The sequence below is a fragment of the Neolamprologus multifasciatus genome, chromosome 8, assembly GCF_963576455.1.
Source record: "Neolamprologus multifasciatus chromosome 8, fNeoMul1.2, whole genome shotgun sequence".
Taxonomy (NCBI): domain Eukaryota; kingdom Metazoa; phylum Chordata; class Actinopteri; order Cichliformes; family Cichlidae; genus Neolamprologus; species Neolamprologus multifasciatus.
The window spans coordinates 21,849,076-21,874,936 of NC_140446.1; the positions used below are offsets into that span (position 1 = coordinate 21,849,076).

At 41.2% G+C, this 25,861-nt stretch overlaps 2 protein-coding genes across 11 annotated transcripts in view; one reads left to right on the top strand and one right to left on the bottom strand.

The window, feature by feature from the left end:
- gucy2cb (guanylate cyclase 2Cb) overlaps positions 1-11,366 on the top strand; it is a 23,761-nt gene extending 12,395 nt beyond the window's left edge. For 2 of the 5 annotated variants that reach the window (XM_085171431.1, XM_085171436.1), the window contains exons 17-26: positions 537-897; positions 1,053-1,129; positions 1,220-1,311; positions 1,461-1,619; positions 4,222-4,414; positions 4,495-4,669; positions 4,778-4,876; positions 5,066-5,166; positions 5,286-5,362; positions 5,447-11,366. In XM_085171431.1, coding sequence (XP_085027557.1) covers positions 537-897; positions 1,053-1,129; positions 1,220-1,311; positions 1,461-1,619; positions 4,222-4,414; positions 4,495-4,669; positions 4,778-4,876; positions 5,066-5,166; positions 5,286-5,362; positions 5,447-5,660 — 1,548 coding nt within the window. In that variant the 3' untranslated portion in view covers positions 5,661-11,366. The remainder of the gene's footprint in view (positions 1-536; positions 898-1,052; positions 1,130-1,219; positions 1,312-1,460; positions 1,620-4,221; positions 4,415-4,494; positions 4,670-4,777; positions 4,877-5,065; positions 5,167-5,285; positions 5,363-5,446) is intronic. The other 3 variants (XM_085171434.1, XM_085171435.1, XM_085171433.1) reach the window with 3 other exon arrangements.
- kctd17 (potassium channel tetramerization domain containing 17) lies at positions 10,485-25,818 on the bottom strand. 6 transcript variants are annotated; one of them, XM_085171463.1, is made up of 7 exons: positions 25,358-25,818; positions 17,233-17,341; positions 16,659-16,750; positions 15,882-16,028; positions 14,182-14,307; positions 13,557-13,701; positions 10,485-11,330 (listed from the first exon to the last, which is right to left on the bottom strand). In XM_085171463.1, the coding sequence occupies exons 1-6, from the start codon at positions 25,709-25,711 to the stop codon at positions 13,597-13,599; spliced, it is 933 nt and encodes a 310-aa protein (XP_085027589.1). In that variant the 5' UTR covers positions 25,712-25,818; the 3' UTR covers positions 10,485-11,330; positions 13,557-13,596. The 6 variants fall into 6 exon arrangements, with proteins under 6 accessions (XP_085027589.1, XP_085027592.1, XP_085027590.1 ...); XM_085171466.1 differs by having other exon boundaries at positions 10,485-13,701; positions 15,930-16,025; XM_085171464.1 differs by having other exon boundaries at positions 10,485-13,701; positions 15,882-16,025.
- Positions 25,819-25,861: the final 43 nt, after the last annotated feature.

The following is a 25,861-nucleotide window of genomic DNA, read 5'->3' on the forward strand; positions in this document are numbered from 1 at the left end:
ACATACATATGTTTTTTACTGGTGCACAAAATGAGCCATGCATGTCATAGCGGAGGCTCTGCCGAACCCCTGAGACCGACTCACCGAACCCCTAGGGTTCGATCGAACCCAGGTTAAGAACCACGGGTTTAAATGAAGAGCAGGATTACACAGGTCTGCAACCAAAAGGTGCATTGGATTTTTTGACTGTTTCTCATAGATTTTTACTCACTGAATTCAATTTTGTCAGGTTTTCTTAACTCATGTTTTTAGTTTAATGTAAATTCCTCATGTTTTGCAAAAGCAAACTGTATGTAATGGAGGGAAATTGAGGATTCAGCACCCTAAAAAACATAACATTTACCAAAAATATCCCATGCGACTGAAAAAATAAATTGTTTCTGCAGACCTGTGTTATGGGAGCTGCTGTTGCACTTGCCTCTGGCTGCCAGCAGAGGTCATTAAACACCAGATTACTCACCGCCTCTTTGATTTTCCATAAATCTCATTACTTCCACCAGTGGAAGGTGTAATGTTGCTCTGAATCCTCTGTGCAGGGCATGTCTTACCTCCATGCCAGTGACATTCAGGTTCACGGTCGCCTCAAATCCACCAACTGTGTGGTGGACAACCGCATGGTGGTGAAGATCACAGACTTTGGCTGCAATGCTTTTCTTAGCCCCTTCCAAGGTGACGCCGCAATCAAAAATCCTCCTGAAATATCTTTTTGTTATCTTCTTTACCTGCTAACGTTTGTCTGTCTCCACATCATCCTGTCAGACTTGTGGACAGCTCCGGAGCATCTGAGGAACGAGGGCACGTCTCAGAAAGGAGACGTCTACAGTTTTGCCATCATTGCGCAAGAGATTGTTCTCAGGAAGAACACCTTCTACACTGAATCCTGCTCCGACCGATCAGGTTTCCAACACTCAAATACAACACGTGACAGTTACAGTCATTTTGTTTGCAAATGATCATCTCTGCACCACCAAGTTCACAGTGAAAGAAAGAAGACCTGTTTGATCCGGAGCTACACTACAATGCCATCTGCGTCTCTGTGTGTTTCTCAACAGAAAAACTGTCCAGGCTCATGTCATCCTACTTCAGACCTGATCTTAACTTTGAGACGGCTTCAGAGAAAGAATTAGAGGTTTTTTTTTTCATTCATGTGCCAGCTTGATTTTATTTTCAGTATCTGTTTCGTCTGTATTGTGTTCAAATTGTTCTTTCCTCCTGTAAGGTGTACGCGTTGATAAAAAGCTGCTGGGATGAGGACCCAGAAAAAAGACCTGACTTTAAGAAAGTGGAAATTTATCTGGGGAAAATCATCAGGTAATAATGCTCTCTTTATGTTATTGCTGTTTTCAGCTATCAGTGTGCATGTCCTGGTGTAGCCTTTATAGTTTCTGGGAAACGGATTACAGATTTCTAAATATATCTCCCTCCTCATATCCCTTTTCTTCTCCTCTTCATCACTCCAGTAAAATCCATAATCAGGAAAATGAGAGCTACTTGGATAACATGATCAGACGGCTGCAGATGTATTCCAGAAACCTGGAGTACCTGGTGGAAGAGAGAACGGCTCTTTACAAAGCTGAGAGGGATCGAGCTGACAATCTTAACTTTATGCTGCTGCCTGGGTTTGTTTACACTTAAAGAAGAAATGCACATCATTAGACACTTAGAACAATAAGGACATAGATACTAAATCATTCATGCACTGTTAGAGAATTAGTTTTATTTCAGCACTGAGTTTCAGTGGTTAGCACTGTCACCTTAAAGCAAGGTCACCCCTTGCCTACGTTGGTTTTCTCTACGTTGCTTGGTTTCTTCTCAGAGTTCAAAGACATCCATGTTAAGTTTATTGGTGATTCTAAATTAGGTGTAAATGTGATTGGCCGTGTATGTACTATGCCTCCAAAAACAAGTCAAAATTTGAAGAAGAAATATGCTAAACCTGCTAAGTGGCTGTAAAAGTTCAGCTAAGCATAAATTGTTGGATTGAATATTTTTAATGGGTAGTATACATTTATAGTTATATAATTTTTAAAAGTGAATATAAATTTGAGTTTAAACAGCATAAACTATTGGATTAAATAGTTGAAATAGATAAGTTAGTAGTTACAGTATATAGTTTAAAAAGCTAGCATAAATTAATGACAATAAATGACTACAAAGGTTACTTTAAATTATTTGGCTGAATTGTTAAAATAATTTTTGTAAACTGACGGTTAAAGCGTTTTAAAAGTTAGCATAAACTACTGGATTAAATATTTTAAATAGGTAAATTAGTGGTTAAATAATGTTTTCAGAGTCTCCTGCATGGGGTGGGAGATGACAGCTTAGCCACCGTTGTCCTGTCACTCACCACCTCCACTGGGTCCAGAGGGCATCCTAGAACAGAGCTGGCCCTGCGGATCAGCCTGTTCAGTCTCTTCCTGTCCCCGGCAGAGATGCTGCCACCCCAGCAGACCACACTGTAAAAGATGGCTGAGGCCACCACAGAGTCATAGAAGGTCTTCTGGAGTGGGCCCTTCACTCCAGAAGACCCGAGACTCCGCAGCAGGTACAGCCTGCTCTGACCTGTCCTGTAGAGGGCATCTGAATTATGAGTAGGGATGGGTATCGTTTAGGTTTTATCCGATACCGGTGCCAAACTGGTACTTTTGAAACGGTGCCGGTGCTTAAACGGTGCTCAAACCGGTGCTTAAAGAATGGAGAACACAAAATTGGTCCAAAAACCTCTCATGTTCAGCTGTTTTTTTGTAAAAAGATAACAATGTTAGCCTTTTCTGCAGCTATAGGGCATATATGGCATCACTCTTGGCTGGAAGCAGTGCTTAAACAAAAACAAACTTTGTCCAAAAACCTCATGTTTAACTGTTTTCCACTTTTTCTTTAGTCATTTTAGCCTTTTTGGCCAGGGTGAAGGGAGTATCTGCCATCAAACAAGAAGACAGCCGCATGTAGCTATGATGATGTTTGCTAGTTCACCTTACATACATTAATGTAATAACGTGGTTAGCCTACTGAACGTAAATTACACACGAACATCATGAAGCTACTCACGCAGAGAAGAACGGCTGCTGCTGCCATCATCATCCGTCACCACCACACCCGCAGGAGATGTGCTCGGTGTGAGGTCTCGCAGCAAGCTATCAAATACGGCGCATTTTTCTGCTTTAAAAAAAACCGCTATGCGTCGCCAGGTGTTTCATCGGATTTGAGGTGTTACCTCCTTTGACAGTATCACAGTATCAGCTTAAAGCACTTGTTGCAGGCTGCTGAGTTTGCATATTTTGCTGTGAAGTACAGCCAGACTTTTGACTGCTTCGCCTTGGGCATTTTTAATCTGTAGCTCTGCTCTAAAAGTACGTACGTACCGGGGCCCGCCTACTATCCTCGGAAACGTAAAATGATTGGCTAGAATTCAAAGTGTGTCACAGCTCAGGAAAAAAAAGCACCGAAATGAAGCACCGAAATGTGCGCTGCTTTTCGGTCTGGTTACTACCGTTTATGTCAGAACCGGTGCCATCATGGCACCGGACACCGGTACCCATCCCTAATTATGAGTCCAGTCCAGTTTATTGTTCAGATAAACACCAAGGTACCTGTAGCTGTCAACATTGCATTTTATTCTGTTGTATATAGTATTGTATTCTATTCTATTGTGTACAGTATCTTATTCTTATTATCTTATCCTATTCCAGTGTTTTTTCTTAATTTTTGCTTCTGTAACTTTGCACTGTCCACTTGTAAAAAAACAGTCAGACTAATGGAAGTTATCTTATCTGATCTTATGTTAAAAATTAGCATTAATGAATGGCTAGTAACTGACTAATAAATGCACTGGTCTAATAGTAACCCTATTAATTAAAAGCTAAATAGTTTTTAAAAAGCTAACACAAATTAATGTTTAAATAGTTAATAAATTAGCATACATTTGTCACTTTAAATGGTTAGAAATGTTACCTTAATTATGAGTAAATAATTGAAATAATTAGTGTTAATTAATGATCAAAACGTTAGTGTAAATTAACAGTTAAATGGTTGTAACAAGTAGCATTATTTAACTGTTTAAAAAGGATAGTTATTTAAAAATAAAGGATACATGGATGAAATGGATGGATGAACTGTTGGGGAAACTTGGGGGGCTTTGGTTTAGCAAACTCAAAATCAGAATGAAATCTCAATGGAAAAAATTTATTTTCTTTATTATCTGTTTCTCTCTGTGGTTAAAAGCCTGGTGGTTAAAAGCCTGAAGGAGACCGGCGCTGTGGAGCCAGAGCTGTACGATGAAGTTACAATATATTTCAGTGACATAGTTGGCTTCACCACTCTGTGCCAGTACAGCACGCCGATGGAAGTTGTGGACATGCTTAACGACATCTACAAGGGGTTTGACAGCATCGTCGACCACCACGATGTGTACAAGGTATTGGCATTGATGAAACCGAAGAGATTCAGGCACCTGGCAATGAGCACGAACATCATGGTTTCCTTTACTATCCTCAGGTGGAGACAATAGGGGATGCCTACATGGTTGCTTCTGGTCTTCCAAGGAGAAACGGGAACAGGCACGCAGTGGATATTTGCCGCATGGCGCTGGACATCTTGGCATTCATGGGCACCTTCCAGCTCCGGCATCTTCCTGGTATTCCTGTGTGGATACGAATCGGTGTACACTCAGGTCTCTTCTTCTTTGTTTTTCATTTTTTAAACTAGTCATTTTGGCAAAGCAATTCACCTCCTGCTGATCTTTACACTAATTCTGTCTCCTGGTTGTTTGTGGGTTCAGGTCCCTGTGCGGCGGGCGTCGTGGGAATAAAGATGCCCAGATATTGTTTATTCGGAGACACGGTCAACACAGCATCTCGTATGGAATCTACAGGACACCGTGAGTGGACACATGTAATGAACAAACTGATTTACACTGACATTTTCTCCAGCCGCTTCCTTTGTTCTCGTTATTTTACATGAATGACTTCCCGTACATTACTCTAGCGCAATTATAGAAGCCAGCAGTCAGCCTAATTAAATAAAGTGACCACAGCCAAGCTCTGTTGTCTTTCTTTTTATCTCACAGCCCTGCGGATCCATGTCAGTCAGCCTACCATAGATATCCTGGAGAGAACAAACTGCAAGTTTGAGTATGAGATGAGAGGGGAAACATACTTGAAGGTAAAGGTTGGTCTCTTCATTCAATGTAGCAGCATGTCAGCCAAATTAAATTGAGATACAGTGACAAAAATCTTCACTGCGACACTGATGCCAGTGACTGTGATGAATATGTGGGGTTTTTTTAGGGTAAAGGCACAGAAACAACTTACTGGTTGACAGGTGAAACTGGTGAAGACTACGATCGTCCTACTCCACCCACAACGTGAGCAAAAAAAGAGATAAAATCCTTTCACATGCACCTCCGCATCTGAGACTCACTCGTTCAACATGGTGCTTTCTCTTCCAGAGAAAACGTCCAGCGGCTCCAGCAGGACCTCGCCCACATGATCTTGACGTGTTTGGAGCGTCGCTCGCGAGGTTCCGTGCGAAGGAAGAAGCTGCTACCATGTCAGAGCAAGGAGGACACCAGCGACCAGGGGTCAGAGGTCGAGTCTGAGAGCAGCCTTCCCGAGTACCTGCATCTAGCCACTGTGGATAACACACTCAGTACCTTCCTGTAGAGCATGCTGTAAATATTTGCCTGTTATTGCATATAGAGCAGGAACTCAAGCATGGAAAAATGAGGAATTAAAAGTCCTGCGTCTAAAGACCTCAAATATTCACGCATTATTTCCTGCCATCATTTTGGGTGGTTGGAAAGGGCGGGTGGAAACTTTGTACTATGTAATTGATGTTATTTTTACCTACTCAAGTGTCATAGCTGAAAGCCAAAACTTTAGATTTGTTCAGTGCAGATTTTTTTCTATAACCAGTTTGGGGTTTTTTGTTATCCTCCGTCAAAAGAAAAATGGTCAAAAAGGGGATTTTAGGCCAACTTTGAAGGTTAGGTACTCTGCTAAAACAAGATTTAGCATATTTAAGGATTCATTTTTATCCAAATTTTGATTCCAGGCTCAGCTTCTAGCTCTTTTTCCTTTTATGCCAAAATTATTTTTTGCTACATCTGTATTTTTACACCTGTGAATGTGTAATAATATGGTTCGGAAATTGATCTACATACATATATAAAATAGTGTGGAAACCCAAACTGAAGTTATGAGGGGTCAAAGACACTTGGAAAAATAAAGAATAAATAAATAAATAAATAAATAAAAGCACAAAATTTCAGCACCAGTTATATCGCAAAAAACAAACAAACCCAAACACAGCTGATGCTCATGTGGTCAGGTGGCAGCGCTTTTGGATTTGATTCACTTACTATGGAATGAGCCAGCCGCAGCACCCTCGCATGCCAGTGCAGATGTTGCTAATGGCCTGTTCAACTAACAAAACACAGGAACACGATAAGAACAGAAGAGGCCGTTTGCGCAGACAGAAATGCAGGTTCGCCCTTTTTGTGCATTGTACAGTTTGGAAAAGGTTTTAGAACTACAGTAATACGGTTAATGCATTTGTAAAATATACTGTTGTTTTTGTCATTAATGTTCATTGATTGTTTCTGCTGCTTAGGTTAAAACTGGGTTATTCTATTTATGTACAGCGCTTAATGTGTATTTGTTTCCACATTTGTCAGCCAGTAAGTAAATTATAGGTCCCATAAAAATCTATAGACAATGCTTATAAAAGTCACAACTCCTCTGCATTTATTACTTTAACCAAATGACGGCCAGTTTTTGACTCTGTATGCATCTGTATGTCATGCAGAGGAGGCTGTATTGAGGAAGCTCAGGGAGGAAGATGCTGCACTGCAGGCCCTTGAAAGAGTGCCTTTGTTATTGTATAAAGCAGCGGTCCCCAACCTTTTTTGCGCCACGGACCGGTTTAATGTCAGCCAGTATTTTCTCGGACCGGCCTTTAAGGTGTTGCAGATAAATACAACAAAATAAAATGATACGACCAAGACAAAAATTGTGGTATTTTGTAAATACAATAATAAAAGCGAAGTCATTGTGTAACTTTATCAGCAGCGTCCTCCTGAAATGTGCCGCAACAGAGTAACATCAGTCGTGTCCAAATTCTTGGGCTGCATCCTCCTGAGGACCCGGCCTTCGCGGTCAATGTGGGTCGGGTCCTCAGGAGGTCGGTTAGGCCGGAAGTAAACGGCTGTGAAATTGGACGGTCTAGCCTTCAGATTAGCGTCACTGCTGTGTCGGTGGAGTTTATTAAACTCAGCCGTCTGCTCCTTGCTATCTAAAATATAACAGGACACTGACGTAAATTCTCGACCGTCACATATGTCTGTTTAATCAGGTTTCTGTTTGACGTTTATTCACCTGCGCGAAAACCACGGAGGAACCCACCCAGGGGATTAATAAAGCTTTATCTTATCTAATCTAATCTAATAACTTTAATCTCAGCCAAACCGATTTACTCGCGAACAAATAAAACACTGAAAAAAGCCAAACAATAACATTTTTAGGTTGTCTAAGTGAATTTTTTTATTACGTTTAACCTGAGTAGCGAAAGCCCGCGGTGATCTGAAAATGATGTGCCGGGAGTTGTGCCATTCTCGGCGGCTCTAGTGATCCTCGAGCTCTCGGCTAGCTATCAAGCTGGTGGGTAGCAGACGTCTCCGAAAACGTCGAAGCACTTTTGCAAATATGCGATATCTTGATAAACCGAGCAGATATTTGAAGTTTACACACCCCCACATTCTCGCCTGCAAATATGTTAAAAGTTTATTTTGTGACTCAGAAAGATTAATAAGAATAATTTTAAAACTTAGCGGCCGCCACTGCCAGAAACTGGAGTTTGGCTGGGCCGCGCTATGAACTCTGGGATATGGTGGGCCACGAAGGACACACCCGACACATCCTTCAAATTAGGTGAAGAGGAGGACGCATTTGTCGGCTGCATTCGGAGAGTCAACGAATTTGGACCGCCTTCGGCGTGTCGCTGTGACTTAATCGGTTACAGCGACTTAATCGGTCTACAAATGCGGCCCAGGGAAACCGAGTTAACGATAAAAACCCTGAAAACCATCAATTTCACTCCTGAGCCTCAACTCTCGCTCGTGGACCGGTGGGCCCGGGGGTTATGGACCGCTGGTATAGAAAGCAGTGCACAGTGGGCTCATTGTCATCAGGGCAAAAAACAAAACAAAGACTTTGTACCTTAAACCAAATGTTTATTTTTGTTGACAATGCTGACATTCATTTACATTAAATTAAAAAAAAAAAAAAAAAAAGTACATTTTCCTTTCACTCTGTTGAAGATGTCATATGTTCAGGACCTCATGAAGTCCAGTTTTGAAACTATCCGAACACTGATTCCTGAAGCCCGTACGATTCATGCGTCACACATGGATCCGTTTCATGTTCACAGACAGTAAAGTGGCTCTACGGACAGCAGATGAAAGAATCTCCAGCATCAGAGAGAAATGTTTTTCTATCCCGACTTGATGATGACAGATGTTGGGTTTTTTTTGTTTTTTTTTTGCACAGGCTAATGAAAGAGCTCTGCTGCGTTTATACATTAAGTACTAATTGTACAGCAAAAATGAAGTGAGGATCAAGCAAAAAACAAACAAGGTACTGTAACAGGACATGCAAATGGAGGTTTATACATTTAAGTGAACCATGACGAAAAACTTGGAATCAGTAAACCTGCTGATTATACAGTATGTGCTGTTTGAGATAGTCAGGACAGTCAAACAGAAACGCTATTCTTCAAGTAGAAACGAGCAAAAGCACCCCCCCACGCATCTAAAATCAAATGGCCAAATTCTTACAATGTAATATTCAAAAAGAAAGTCTAAGAATAAATTAGACATCAAAACTTACAAAACAATTTAAAAAAAAAAGGTGGTGCTTTTTTATACAAAACATCTTAAACCGGCTTCACCTCATGCATGCAGCTGTTTGGTGTGCACACTTACTCTTTATCTCTACAGGAACACCTCAGTAAATGCACGAGAAGACAATTACAGTAAAAACAAAAAGTGAGATTGTAAACCATCTACTGTAAAATATTAAAAGCAGCCACTTAAAAACGCATGGAATAACAGCTACGATCATGCTGACATGTCTGTTTTGCTGCTTGAACTCAAGGCACTGAATGATCCGAGTTAAAAGCCACAAAGAGAAGAGAAAAAAAAAAAGCAGTAGAAATAAAAATCGTTTGGTCTTCTCTGTTCTGTCAACATCACTGTTATGAGTATCGTACGCAGTAACTGCAGGCTAACTACACATTTAACATTTACCGTGTTCTGCTAATCCTCCTAATTAGGGATCGGGAGGATCCCACAGTTGAGGATATGTTTTCTGATCAGTGCTATAAATGGAAAACAAACATGGAATATTGTATTTACATCCCATTTATTTTTTTTTATGTTAAATTGATTTTATTATCAAAAATGTTTGGAGATAGAGGAAAAAAAAAATTCTCGATTGTCTCAAATTTGTGACCCCTGCACACTTGTTGGCTGTGCGTTGCTGGTCAGTAGGTGTGCTGCAGGAGCTAAACAGCAGGAGGTGAAACTAAAGCTGCAGGCAGACGATGCTTAACACGGCTGCTGTAGTCTCAGAGGCAGAAATAATCCCTCTGGGCTTGCGTTAAATCTGAGAAGCGCACCAAATCTTAATTTCAGGCTGAAAACAGACCAATAACTTACTCCACAAATGTACTTATTTATGCATCCAAGAAGTGCTGAGTTGCATTTTAATGTTAGCATCTGTTCAAGAAAGTGTTTTCTTATAAGCTACAGCGTGATGTTGGACTATAGCAGACCTACTCTAAATTCTTATCTACATGCTTTAAAAACCTGCTGTTTTATAACTAATGTAGAACCCTTTTGGTTTCACCCTAACATTCACTAAGTGCACCTCCTGAAGTTTAATAAACACCAAATGTGAGTGGTGTATTTGCAGAGTGATGCCTAGAGCTATAAGGAAATTGGCCACAGTCTCGTGCATGAGTTCAAATGTGATCTATGGTGTGGTTCTTGCATGTTCACAGCAGAGGTTGTTAAAAGTCACGTGGCTTTCTTTGACATTTTATTTTCAGTCATACACCTGCACTGCAGCAGATCTGCCTGCTGTGGGGCTTTTATTGGAACAAAAACAGGATATGATCACTAATATTACAAAGCTGTGGTACACCAGACTCATCCTTGCCCCCTTCCTCCTCCATGCCTGCTTTTTAAGCCTTTCCTGACTACACCAACATCTCTAAGTCTGTTGAGACCAAAGCAGGAACTGGATCCCAGCCATGGCAACAGACCGAAGCAACACTGCTGTTGTGCAAGGTGATACAGGTATGCATCAGCACAAACAAGGGATATATGTGTATACGCATGCATGTGTGTGTGTGTGTCTGTGGGCGACAATGTAGAGCAGTTTGTGTTTTCACCAGTGCAGCGTGTGCACCTTTGTAATGTCCAGAAAGTGTAAAATTGTCCCCACAAGCACATTTTTGACCTACTTCAGTTACACAGTCCAAACCAAGAAGTGGCTATGCTAACACACAAACACACACCCTCCTGAATGACTGAGAGCAACAAATTAGTGGATTTTGAGTTGAGCTCGTGAAGATTTAATTACTTGAGTACGCTTGAAGTCATCTCTAAATAAGGCTGATATGGGTGATTTAACACACTTTTGCTCTGTGGGGTCCAGCAGCTGCTGGCAGGTTTTCTTCACAACCAATGTGATTTTTTTGTCATGAGAAAACCTCGTACCCAACTATGAAATACTGTCAGGACTTCAGCAGAGTCGGTGGTCAAAGACTGGGCAACAATTGCATAAATCACTGGGATAGCTGCTTCATTAGGAAATATAATGATGCAAATCCTGTGCAGCACAGATGGGACAGCTCCTCACAGGTTAACCAAGACGAGGCCAATTCTCTCCTGTCATATTAAGAATCAGCACCTTGGTTCAGCCAGATCTAATATGGCTCTTTGGTCATGATTTACTAAGCTGCACTACTGCCCTTGGCAATATAACATTTGCACAGACACAACACATGAGCATGTCTGTAAATTAAGGTGATTTCACTTTTTTCTTTTTTTTTTAAGATGGTATTGCTCCATTGCGTTAACAGTGATATTAGACATTTTTGGACGTTTGCTAATACTAACCAGCATTTTGTCAATGAAGTGGCAACAATGCTACGTATTGCGATGACTGTCCACGGACAAAAACACACAAATGCCATGTACAGAACATGACAAGCATAGGAAAAATAAATTCTCGTGATTTCTACATCCGGGACCCGTGGATTTGAAAAAGCTGCAAAATGAAAGACAAAGCGACAAAACAAAAACAGACATTAGAGATTGGAAAAGTGCAGACATAAAATCTACAGTCACTGCAAACAATCTAAGCTATGGTTTTGGCTGCAATGATGGCAATGATGATGAATATGTTGAGCAACTGAGAATAAGTGACTTAACTATCACGCATAATGACTGGAAACAACAACAAAACAAACACAGCCATCTTCGCTACTTACTATATACAAGTGTTTTCTGCTTTGATATTTACTGAATTTTAAATTGTGCATTGCGCAAATGTTAATTACACATGTGTGTGACTTTACACCGACACTGTATATGTATGTGCACAGACTGGGAAGGACATCTGAAGACTATTGCTGCACTGAAAGGTCAGAGATATTCCATGTCACAGCATTGACAATGAGAGCCCATAGAGACGCAGCTCTCAATCGATACATGTGGCTGTGTGGAGAAAGTGACATTTCCAACCAAGCGCCAATTAGCAAAATTCATCACATTCTCTCACACACATGCATTTTTTCGATATCTGTTTTCCATTTAATCACAGTGACAAATAACTATATATAAAAGATGATCTTGGTATCTTGATCACAGCTGTTTTTTTTACTCTGAACAAGAACTGGTCATATTTGTGTCAGCTAACCAGCTAACCACTGTGATTGGTGATCGAGTGCTAACACATAAACTAATAATAATAATAATTATTATAATAATACTGGTTATTTTAAATGTTATACACAAAACATCAGTGCATGAATTAAAAAATACTGACACAGTGCTACACCAAATCCTAGGGGACTACCTTCGTGAGTTATTGTGTTCACAAGATTTTCAAAAAACTTGACCTCTGACCCCGACCTCACTGAGATTCGAACTCATCTGACATATTTACTAGTATTAATTAGGGCTGTTCGATATAACGATATGACGATATAAAAACGTCTATCGTTTCATTTTACGCTATCGTTTGTTTTGTGGTGTTGCAAAATAAACTGTTTACGGCAATATTTTTTCATCGTTTTGATGGTCACTGTAGCGGCTATATTAATTTCTTAAAGTTCTCTCTTTCTCTTATATTTAATATAACCACACTACCGACGGACAAGCGCCTGTTTTTATGCATTGTCATTAGCAATAACGATGGTAAAACCATCACGTGTCCGCTTGTTTATTTTCCACATAAACCTTTCACAATAAAGCTCAAGATCCTGTTGAGACTTTTCAAAATAAACTGAATCACGTGAAATAGTATGCAGAGTATTTACCGATGAGAAGCAAAAAAGAGCCGTCAGGTGCTAAAAAAATAAACCTTAGACTCAAACGTTAGAACAGGCTTTTCCCTGCAGCACGCTGCAAAGAAAACGGCAGCTGTTACAACTTATGTCTAAAAACGTGTCGTTTCATACATCGGTAAAACACTCTACTCCAGATCCACGACGCCCAGCTGGAAACACTTCAGCTACCTGAGATTCACAGAATTTACAGAAAATGTTAAATTTTTGTGATTTATATTGTTATCGGACGATAGATGTTTTATATCGGGATATGAGATTTTGGTCATATCGCACAGCCCTAGTATTAATTCGAAAAATCAGCCTTTTTACAGTTAAGGGGTAAACTGGCAGATAAAGAGGAAATCGCTTCGTTCTTGTCGTTAGCTGCAGGGACACTACTGGCATGTTACTTTAAGAGCACATTTTGCATGCTGGTATAACAAGCATATTTGTAAATATAGGACCAATAGCAATTGTGCAATGGTGTACATAACTTATAATTATCCTAAAAATATAATACAAGTTAATTGGTCCTGTGCTCATGTTGGTTATGAGCACAAGGCCTCCATCCTAGTCAAAGTAAGAGTTTATTTTTGTTGTTTATGGTCCAAATCATGATTAGCGATTATGCATGTGTTATATTTTGCCCATGTTTTTTTTTTTAATGTGTTACAATCATTGCAACCTTACAGTTTTCAACCAGTAATCTAAATGCAACATTCACTTTGACCAAATGCACAACTACATTTGGTAATTTTAACATGGGACTGACTCAATGAAGAAAGAGTTTCAGACTGAAACAGAAAGGCAACTTTAAGGCCATACTCAATGCTGTGCCATGAAACCTCGTCTATATTTCTCATAGACATCACAGACATATAGACACACACACACTAAAATCCACTACATCTACCCACTAGCACATCTTTTGCACAGTTCCTCACCCAGTCAGGCATCTCTTTGGAACAAAGAAACATGACTCCCTCATTCTCTAAGCCACTCATTTGGTGTAGTATCTCTCCCCCCCTCTTCCTCCTCCTCCTCCTCCTCCTCCTCCTTCGCCGCTTCCTCCTCCTGCATCTCTGTGGGCTTCATTCAGCATGAAGGAAGGAGGAGAAAATACAAAAAGGGAAAAGAAAAGAAAAACGCGACAGAAAAATGACAAAAATGAGCACATGGATGAGTGTCAGTGAGTGGACAGTGAGAGGCTGAGAGGTAAAAAACAGACACAGATATATATTAATATATCCACATGAAGGAGGAAGAACCAATACAGTAATGATTGAGAACTGCAGGAATGAAAGGCAGAGCTGTGTGAATGATGGAGTGAATGTGTTTGTGAATGACATTTTGAGGGGAGTGACATTTGGAGCTTTGAGTGGAGAGGCGCAGGATCAAAGCACACTCATATCACCTTTAATGAGTCGAGAGACCTCTACTCTTTCACACATCCCGCAACAAAGCAGAAATACACACATACGAACACAGCCAACACACAGCTTAGCAGCTTCTCCCCATAGTGTATTTTGAAATATACTTGTTTCGTTCATGCAAAATATCGAGACTCACCTTGGTTTTGTGACTCTGCTCTGTTCCCAGCCCAGATCCGGCCGTGTGGAGCTCCTTTGATACGACACACAGGAATTCAGCCTGATCCTCTGTTCCATAGCTGTACGACGAGCCGATGTTTACCATCTAGAAAGAAAGAGACGCAGATGCAGAGAGAAATACAGAGCAGAGAGGGACAGAGACAAAGACACACAGTGAGTAACATGGGGGACTTCCAGCACAGGAGACAGAAAGTGGAGATCCCATACTACAGCTAAGGAAGGTTGCTTTTGCTCATGCATGGCTGGGGGACGGGGGAGGACGCAGCAGTAGATTCAAGCGCTGTGTACTTGTGGAAACAGCAAAACAACTGCGGGTCAGCTCTGCTGAAAAATATATGAAAATCATAGCTGTGCAGCATGCAGGGGAGCCAAGTGCTAAAGCAGAGGAGTGGGGGAGGGACACAGGGTCTGTGTGCGATTTTTAGCCTACAGCGTTGTAAAGGCTGGCCAGTTTAACGCAATGAAGTCTAGAATTATTAAACATATTAACAGGTCGTCTCTGGAGATGTGGCCAATAACAGACTGACATTACAACAGACAAGAAGGCGTGTTTATTTGACAGAACTGGTTCTCCAAAATCAGTATCATAATTTTAAAACTATAAAAGTTTACGATTTCTTTAAGATTACAGGTTCTGGGACTAACTCACACGGACTCACTAGATTAAAGGGGCTGTTTAATGGCTCAGTCACGCCAGAGTACAAATTAAATGGCAACCTCCTTTCAAATAGGCGACAAAAAAGGTTGCCCAGTGACTGCATCAAATTCAGCAACCAAATGTAAGTAGGTGTCGGGACTAAGCGTCGTCTGGTCCCCATAGGTGTCTTTAAATAGTCGTGGTCCGACACGGACCGACTGCAATCGCGCTCAGATGTCTGCAAATAACTGCTGTGTAATTTATAAAAGGCAGACAGATTGCCAAAACATTACAATCAGTCTGTCGGTCTGAACTGATGAGTGCAACTTAGTTCTGATGAGTCTATTTGCCAGACGGGGACTTAACTAAACTTGATGTAATTAGGTTATTCCTACATTAATGCGATGTTGCTGAGTGCCTGTCATCCTGCAGTTAAACTCTCGTCCTGGAGCAATTACGCTTCCATTTATGGAAGAACTTCTGAATTTCTTTTCTAATCTGTGTGGTTCTGGTTAGACTCTAAATGCAAGTAGTTACTATGAATTTCTATTTATTGTGGATTTCTGTATGCACAGCAATAGCTTTGCAGGAGTTGGACACAAATTTGTGATTTCCACTGATTTGTCACAGTTATTTGCCATATTATCACAAACGGATGATACATAATTGCCAACTTCACCCTATTCAATCACAAATTCCCAGCAGACTGATTGGAGGTTGACTTCGAAGGAAGTATTTGGAGACCTGGTCCCCAGCTTCCAAGCAACCATTTCAAACTCCACAAGATTGCCAGTTCATGGCACATGGATGTAATTATTTTGCATGTGCTGCTGTCTCCAACCACCGTTTTCTCTAGTGTCACTGTAACATTAGGCCAGCAAATCAAGAACTAGACTAAGGCATAATATAGGATTTAATGGAAAGTTCAGATTGGGAATGCAAACAGCAAGGCTCGGGTCAGGACCGGGGGTTAGACCAAGGGTCACGGTTAAAGGGTCAGCAGCAGCGTGAGTCCAACCCACAGTCCAGAGCAGTCCGGTGCGGGGCTTTCTGCAGGCGCGCACGCTGACCTGCTCAAACTTCCAGCCGTCCGACATCGTGGAGACCATCTGGGTCAGCTCCTCCTCCTGGCACTGCAAAACTCGGTAGACATGCTTGGGGGGCACCTGCTGGTATAAAAGGAAAGAGATGACGATGCAGGAAATGAATGAAAAGGAAGGTGCAACCATTTCCAGAGATACAAAAAGGGAAGTAAATACCGACACTGCTAGATTGAATTCTATGAATTTTCCAATAAGGTGCAGTCATTTCATATTGCATAACATTCAACGCTCTGGATTACCAAATCCTATTTGGGCAGTTTAAAAGCCAGCACCACTATTTTCATCTTTCTGCACAATATTTAACCACGTTAGGCAAACACGAGCAGTGAGTCCAGTAAAGAACAGTAGGATAAGGGGAGAGTGGGAGTATGTTCGAGAGGGCAGAAGGATTATATAAGAGTGAGTCCAACCATCCCGAGAAAAGCAAAGAAAGAAGAGAGAAGGCTGATGTACAGCAGTGGCCTCTTTGTAGAAGCACCTGGGGGAACAAAATCATTAATAAAGGCTAAAGCACTGAAACGCTCAAACGTCTATATCCTATGACTCTAAACAATACTGCAATATTCAGCACAGGACATGTCAGAACAGCTAAATATTATATGTTTCAAGAGTAATAATACAATCAACATAAATGTGATATACTGCGTTTTATAGTTGGAAGCTCAGTGACTCACTGTTGACAGGTTGTGCGTTTACCTGTGTGGCTTTGGAGTCTCTCTCTACGATCCTCTCTTTAATCAGTTTGATGAGCGGGGTGATGTTGTAAAATTCGGCCTCCTCCAGGACACCTGGTCACAGAAGAAACACTCAACTCAGCTGCTGTGTGACACTGTAGTGCAACATTTCCACGCCAGATGACCTCAGCTGCACGCAGTCCAAGTAAACAGAATATTCTTTAAATATTATTGTTTAATATTCAGCTAAACATCATTCATATTTCAACCACTGTATACTCCTTTAAGCTAACAATTTTTAATTCTACTTTTGTCCTTTATAGAACATATATTTAACCACATCAGTCTACTATTGATTATTAGTCCTGGCCATCTGTTAACTATTACTGTCAACTGTTTCTTAATTATTCATTAGCTGATTTTAGCTACCTGAGTAGAAGACTTATACATTCTTCAGACATACCAAATCTTCATATAAAGTGCACAAATTCAAAAAGCAAAAGAAAGGCATCAGGGGAAAATTGCATCATACTGCAACAAACATGCTAGTATTATTCTTATTTCTACTGGCAAGCAAATAAGACAATCATGCAGACCTTCTTCAGCGAGCTCCTTGTTGTAGACCAGTTTGCCATGCCGCAAGTAGTTGAGGATGGGGCCAAAGTAGGTAGGATCCCTATCAATTACATAAGCGCCAGTCTCATCCTGTTACAGAAAAGAGTCAGAGACAGACAGAGGACAGTCCATTATACCATTACTGCATTTTTACAGCCTTCATAACACATTTCCTCATGTTATAAAGTGTGGAGTTTTTATTTTGCATTTGTGCATGTGATTCTATCAGAAGCAATGTAGATGGTGACATGTTGCTCGAGAACTGTCTGCAGTCACTCTTCTGTTTGTTGCTTGTGTTTTACTACCGTTCACGCTTGTGCTACTTTCTTTATTCACCTCTTCTCTTGGTTTCACTTCGTGTGTGCGTGTCTGTTCCACTATGCGCTCCACTCTGTGTGTTTAGCCTGAGATTGAAAACTGAATTCAGATTTACTCTCGTAACAACAGCTATTTTTACATGGGAACAAAAAGCAAAAAAACCTACTGGTTACTGGAAGTCAGCGTAAACTGTGTGATCATGTGTGTCAACAGCCTACTTCACTTGCACCTCCAGGCTACATGTGACAAGCTTGCCTGGTTGTTATGTCATGACTCCTATCCCTACACATATACGCTCATCCTGCCTGTGCTCTTCTCCATAATGAATCACATCGCCCTTTAGAGTCGAGTTCATAAAAGAGCCATTGCTGGAGGAGTTCAAAAACATACCAACAGGAGATACAGGCAAAGGCATATAAGTTAGGGGGGAAAGGGGCGGGACTTGTTGGAAATTATATGATTTTCAAATGCCGAATTCCTCAGCCCAAAAAACAAACCATTATCTCTTGATAAGAGAGAGTGCATCAGAGTTAGCTTTTCTACAGATTTAACCAAATACCAGCATTTGGCTGGTGCTATATACAGAGCTTTTCTGTGTCTCCATATATAGACTGAGAGGACAGTTAATGCAGTAAGTCAATGAGCAGGAAGATATCCAGCTAGATAATGAGAACATGCTCCAGTCACATGACTGATTCTTTTTCTGACTGCCTGCTCAAGCAGTAACAATCTTGGCCTGTAGCAACATCTTGTGCAGATGGATGTTAGCACTTTTATTTGCGTGTTCTGCATGCACATGCACAACACAGCCCACTATAAGAGTAAGTTATATGGTCAGCAGTATTGTTCCAGCTACTACTACAAACAAAAAACCCTCAGAAACAGCAGCACTGCTGGTTAAGCTCTAGCTCTGTTATAGCAGCATTTGCTGAAAACGGAGTGTGAGGAGTGTAAACACCAGTGTACTCCTCAGAGCACACTGTAGGATGGAAGGATAGCTAGGTGAGGATGAATTAGATGAAAACAGGGGGGTAGGAGGACAACAAAAGATCAGTAGAGGACAAAAGATTAAAAAAATGCTATGAAAAAAAAAAACAAATAGGAGGTAAAGGAAATTTCTTTGTATTAAAGAAGGTTCAAAGAAACAGGTGGACACTGTCACAGACATGGATGAATAAGACATATGGGCTTTACACATCTGTGTGTGTGAGCAAGAAAGCAGAGATCAGAGTTGAAGACCAAGAGGCACCGTGTATAAACTGAGTGCATGTTAGGAGAGTATGCGTTTGTACTGAAAAACAGTGATTAGAGCGTGAAAAAGCTGAGACTGCAGCTCCGGGCATAAACATAGGTACATACAGACACACTCGACATCCTAAATGAGCAGAGCTGCAGTGGAGGACAAACTGACGCCTCATCGACGTGACTTGACTTGACAGTGTGGCCATAACAACACGAGGGGAGAGCTTTCTGAATTGTGTCACAGCCATCACTTTAGTCTTGCTGTCTTTCTCCATCTGCTATTGGTTGATTTTTAGTATTATTACTCTTACTATACAGGTGATCTCTCTCTCTATCTACTGACTGGATGCCAAACTAAAGCACCAGCACCTCAGAGAAAAACAAATTAGCACATTTCCCTTTGCACTTCATTTACAACCAAAAACGTTGTGTACATAAGAACCAAACAAGCAAAATAAATCCAGTCATGACTATCAGTCCATGCTAATGTAAATTACACTGAATTGCCTGGGTGCGCTATTTTTCATTGGTGGAGCAAAACAGGCATTTTAGTTTAGCTTTCAGACATTCGATCCTTATGTCTTAAGCGTTTATAGCAATTGTTTATTACAGTTGCATAACGCATTATGAAAAACTAGAATGAGTTTCTCTTTACTTCACCTCATGTTCTGCTCCACTCTGTGTGCGTTAGTTTCACCATGTTACACACAGTGAAACAGTAAGCAGAGGATCGCAGCAGAAACAATAGCAGGGACTCTCACACTGAGCTAAAATGAGTATGAATAAAGTACAGAAATAACAAAATTTTAAAAATGCCCTTTTTTATGAGAGGTCACTTTCTCTGTTTCATTATTGTGAGAAGTCCAACAGACTCAAAGGGAGGGAATCAACAGATATGACATTTAGGTGAGTTAATGGTTTACACAACATTTGTTCAGGGAAATAGGATGCGACTCTATAACACTTCCCTGTAGCGGTAAGGACGTCCAGTAGCCCATCGCCTATAATCAAACAAAACCCCATTCGCCTTTTAAAACATGCGCACAACAATTACCTCCTAACTAGGGATGGGTACTGGTCGGTTCTGACATAAACGGTAGTAACCAGATTTCAGTGCTTTTTTTTTTTCTCTTGAGATGTCATACACTTTGGATTCTAGCCAATCATTTTACCTTTCCAAGGATAGTAGGCGGGCCCAGGTACAAAAACAAAAAACAAAAAACAGCTAAACATGAGAGGTTTTAGGACAAAGTTTGTGTTTTCCAAAGTTTAAGCGCCAGTTCATACCAAAGGAGGTATATTGTATCAACAGAAAAGGCTAACATTGTTATCTTTTTACAAAAACAAACAAACAGCTAAAAATGAGAGGTTTTTGGACAAAGTTTGTGTTCTCCATTCTTTAAGCACTGGTTCAGCACCATTTAAGCACCGGCACCATTTCAAAAGTACCGGGTTGGCACCGGTATCGGATAAAACCTAAACGATACCCATCCCTACTCCTACCTGTATCTCAGTGTTAAAAATACTGAAAGGTTTATTTTTCCAACAAATTGTGACCTAATTCATTTATCAGGTATGCCAGGCTATCAGTGCATCTCAGTATATGCTGGCATACAGAGTCTCACAGCAAGTCCAGTTTCTTTTTCTACACTGTACTCCTTGTATTGCTGCTATAATATCTGTGCAGTTGAAATTATTAAGTATTACTAAGTATTATTATTACTATTAGTAATCCTCAGTCTTGGTGAAAATAAGAGATTGCATTCATTTTTAGCCTGTCTATGAAATTCTGATATGAACGGGGGCAGGAGTTGTGATAAAACTCTAGAAATAAGTGTGATTTCTAATTACGGATCAACCTAATTTATGGTCTGTGGGATCAAAGATGGCCTAGCTAAACTACTAACTTCTCAAGTGCCAGTGACACTTTTCGTGTGGGAGGCATGAAATAAGCTTGGTCGCATGTGCCTTTCTTTTGCAAACTTTCCCAAACAGCAACTACACATTTGTAAGCATGTAAAACACTGCCCCATCCTGTAGCTCTGACTTATTTTACCTGTATATGTATCAATCTAATTATACAAATAAGTTTAAGGAAACAGGAATAGCAAAGAAAGTTGTGAAATCCTGCCATGGGATATGGTTAAAAAAAAAAAAACAACCTCTTGCTGTGTTACTCAGCCTTCAATTTGTGCATTTTCAAATTTACAAGTTTAAACAACTCTGAAGCAAAAACCTTGCCTCTAGCATTTTTGGAGGCTGTGTTGACACTGTGGGATGAGATGGGTTTTGTGGACAATTAAAGTTAAAAACTTAATTAACAAAAAATTTCATGCGTACGTGCAAATAATCCCTAAACCACAGAACCTGGCTGTGTTGTTATGGCCCACAACCAGTCATCCATGGTGTAATTGGCTTGGGATGGTGCGAGATCATCCACACGGATAAAGGAGGGGAGCCCTGGGTTTGGTTGGGTGAGGAGGTAGAGCATTTTAAGTGCCAATAATCTCATTAGAACAGTTGTATGGACACAGATTGTAAGCGTCTATGTGGAGGTTTAAAAAAAAAAAAAAAAAGGACAGACAGGAACTCCTAAGTGCAGACATGCAAACGTCTGAGAGGGAGGGGTGGGAGGATTGTCCAGCACCTAAAAATCAGCTCCTCTCCTGAGCAAAAGAAACACAGGCTGAAGTTTGGAATTTGGATTTGGATTTACAATGTTCTGTGTGGTAACTAACTCGGGGGTGGCTCGTTTCAGCTTGATGTCGGCCAGTTAACAGAGTATGCTGACACACACAAAAAAATGGTGAGGCAGCGCTCGAAGGATACCCTGTGTTGCTCCAAACTGTAGAAGTGTGATATTTGCAGTCAGCTGATGAGATGATGTGACCTAGTTTTAGCAGGCAGTGTCTGTTTGTTTGGTCTCCAATATCAACTTTCACATCTTAAGAAGTTTGACAAGCTGAGAGGAACAAAGCGCACTCACTGTTAAACACTTCCTTTAAAAAGAAAGACGCAGATTTTGTTTTAGAGGCTAAATTGAGCCAGATATTTTCAGACCAACTGTGCACCAAATCTGCTCCCTCTTTCATGCAGTTAGCTGTTAAGATCAGTGCATTACTGATTCACAAGGTCCGTTAATTTGTCCTGCATTTAATTCTGGGAATAATAGCACAAATAATTACTGGTTACTCAAACTCTTTTTTATTTTTAGGCTACTAGAGTTGAGCCCTTAATCTTCCAGGAATTACAGTTTCTTTCCGGACTTTGAAAATGAAGAGTTCCTGGGTATAAAACAAAAACATTTCTTGTTATCGCTGCAGTATTAACTTACATAATGGATTAAGTAAACAAGGACTCAGAACAGACAACAGATGATACGTTTCTCGGATCTGGCAAAGCCTTTATAATACCCCGAAACACATCTCTCTGTGAAGTCCATCTATAGAGCAGTATGTTTTGCTGTATAAACATTAAACAATGACTCAGATCGTTACGCCTCCGTGCTCCTCTTGCTCCCAACTCCCAGTTTACTGAGGATTCAGAGTCTCACTGACAGCTCAGTTCCTGTTTTTGAGCTGATAGCAAATGGGTAGCAATCAGAAGAAAAAGAAGTTTACTTAAGTATTCTTCTCCGTGGTTTGAGATTCAGGAGTTTGTGATACAATGCATAAATTACAGGGCACGAGCAAAAATAAAAAATAACAATAAAAAAAAAAAAGCATGAATGCAAAACAGAGCAAGTCAACTACCAAGAGCGAGAACGCCGAGAGGACGAGAAAATAACACGGGGAGGTAGAAAATAATGAGGAGGAAGGAGGGTGTTGGTTTGCGTCTGAATATTTGTGAGACACACAAAGAGAGATTACATGCGTGTCATCAGGCAGCGCAGAGAAAGCTCCTGTCAGGTCACAGCTGAAGGTCACACAGGAATATTCTTTCCATAGCGCCCAGAGGTGCAGCAGGGGAACAGTCATCACTGCTGCGCACCACAATCCCACTCAATCCTCTGCAACTGTTATTACTGGATCTGTCGCATATTCAGTTTGTAACCTGCTTCAGTGACTGCACGTGTAATAATAAAAATAATAATAATAATAATGATAATAACAGCATAAGCGATGTGGCAAATCATCAAGCCACATCTTGATCTTAAAGGGAGGCTCAATTCTAATCCTAAGCATGCCGTTTTCCCCGCTGGTTTAGTATTTGTGTCACAGTTTGGGATTGAGGTGAATACCACATGTAGTCGTACACTATGAGCAGCCACTAAAGATTCAAACACCAGCCCAAAATTCCCCTGCTCTCCCGCATTTCCTGTTTTTCCTGTAACAGTCACAAAAAAAGAAAAGAGGAAAAAAAATCTTAAAATAAACCTTTCTAAAGGTCAGGAATTGACTGGCAGGTGCACAATGTTCTCAACATGTACTTTTAGAAGGGTGAATTTCTTTCCATTTTGGTCCACTGCTGTTCTTGACTAAAAAGTCAATTCAGTCGGGACCACTATAATCAAAAGGAGATCGCCACTTCCAGCTGCAGTAATTTGTATTTGATAGCATGGCTCTGCCCTTCCGCCATGTGCATACATGGAAAGCTGGAGGCAAGAAGACCAGCAAGACCTCAGCACAGAACAGAGCTGGTAAAACCCCGCTAAATACACATTTAGTCTGATACGGCATGAAAGGAGAAGCTGGGCAGAAGGCGGATTGCATAATGGCTTGCAGGTGCCCCACAGCTGCAATGGGGGTTAAAACCGGTTACATAGGCTTAGACACCAGTTGGCAATCCCCGGTTACGGTCTGGTATAGTAGGTTACTGAGGGAAAATTCCCCAGCTGGCTGATGAATGGTTGCTCACAGCAGCTACTCAGTGGTTAATTAGCGAGGGTCTGCAGACAAATCAGCAACTTCCATAAAAACTATCAGCAATTGTAGCAATCTGCTATCACCCAAAAGAGCCGCAAGGAGGGTATTTTTTTGATGAATCAAAACTAAGCACGAAGTCAGCAATGACCCTTAATGACTAATCTAAGAATATATTAAAAAATATATATTTTTAGCCCCAGGATTGTTGTAATTTGTCTGAAATTGTATGTATTGGTTCACAAAATAAATAAATAAAAATTCAAGGAGTGCTACAACAAATTATTGATTTACAGATTGACCTACACAATTAAACATCAAATCATTTAAAAAGTGAGAAAGAACCTATGCAGTTTCCTATAGTCTATGGCGATGTGGTGACAAGGTACTTGCAACAAGAAAAACCAAACAAACGCTTATCGATCTGTCAGCCGATTAACTGAATATTTGCAACCCTACTTTTAAATTGCTAATTTGAATAACTAATTAATATCTCTGAAGTGCTCTGCTGGCCCATGAGTTTAATACATTCACCATGTAATTGTATCATCACAGGTTTGTGTTCAGTCAAGGTCTTTTATTAATCGTTACCACCTGCTTCATTTCCTGCCAGCTCTCTGCTGTGCTACCTAATGCACTGTAGTATAAAATTACACACCACTGATCAGACAACTCCTCACCCCCTCCTATTTTCTCCAGAAAAGCTGAAATTTTGGCAACATGGAGGTATTCACCTGCCTGCAGCATTGTATCAGTTTACAGTGGGCTGTGGTTCACGAGGAGGACCCCCCACCCCCACCCTTTGTCATACTCATGCATATCAAAGTCCATGCAGCATAATAGAAATCTGCATCATTCATGAGTCTTTCAAGTCCTTTCTACATGTGACAGCCAGACTCTCCCTCTCTCTTGCCCTCCCCATAAGATGCCAGCTGTACAGCTACCAACTGTGTGGCTTCCTGCAGAAGAGGAGGCACGTGTTCATCCATCTGACCCAAGCAACATTCACATGAAGAAAAGCAGGAGAGTGGAAGTGCTTCAGACTGCACGTATATCTCCTGGTTAGTGGGCTGCTCCATGCCTATTTGGAGCTGCAGGAGTGCATTTCCGGGAGAGGACAGAGATGCAAGTTTTAGGGAAATCAGTACTCATGTTGGAGTGATATCATGGGATACAATTCCGTACTTTATGGAAACAGATGCACACGCATTTTATAGAAAATAATCGCCATTTTAGACCAAAGCAGTAAGCCTGTTAAGATAAATCGAACCAATCGTGTGGTAACAGATGCCTCAACGATCTAAGCTGCTGTTAACTTCAAGCCGCTACAGATAGCAGGAGTGTTATCAAGAGATCAAAAACCGCACGAGTGTCTCTGTTCTTAACAAATACAATTGCGTGCCACAACACGAATGGTGTGCAACGTCTATTGTAATGTACTGTCACCACATTTGTTTTCATAGAAATCTGATATATGGCACAATGTCACTTGCCAGTACCCAGAATAATAGCGTCTGAGACAAAGTAACTATCAAACTTAAATGCTCACATGACGTTGAAACCATCACAAAGACATTAAGTGGAGGAGGTGCAGTTCCAGCTCACCCGCTGCTGTGACAAAGTTATGTTTCGCCCGGAGCGAAGCACCGTTCAGCGGGGGTTAAAGCGTCCTCGCGGGGCTTACCGTGTCCGAATGCAGGTCCTGCTGCTGGCACAGCCGGTACAGGAACGAAGTTTGCTCCTTGAGGAGCGTCTGCCGCGTCGTGAGGAACACCGTGCCGCCAACGTTGAGCCGAACCCACTTCCCGTTGTTCCCCCCGTTAGGGTTGATAACCGAGCCGTTACCGATGCTCTGCGACGCCGTCCCGCCGGATTCTGTCGAGCTGGCGGTGGCAGAGGTCGCGCTCTCTCCTGCCTCGCTGTCTTTGTTGTTATTGTTGTTGTTGTTGTTGCTGTTGTTGTGGTGGTGGCAGCCGTGGTGTGTCGACAGTGCAGCGGCGTCCGCCGGTTCCCGCTGGTCCTCTGCCGTCGTTGCCATTTAGGAAAAAAAGCAGTTGGACACAGACCAGTTACGAGCGCGGTGGACCCCGGACTGTCGCCTCGGCTTTTTCTCTCAGCTATCCAACCGAGCATGCTCCGCCCCCAGAGTGCCCACTCAAAGCAAGCTGGTTAAGTTACAGGAAGTTAA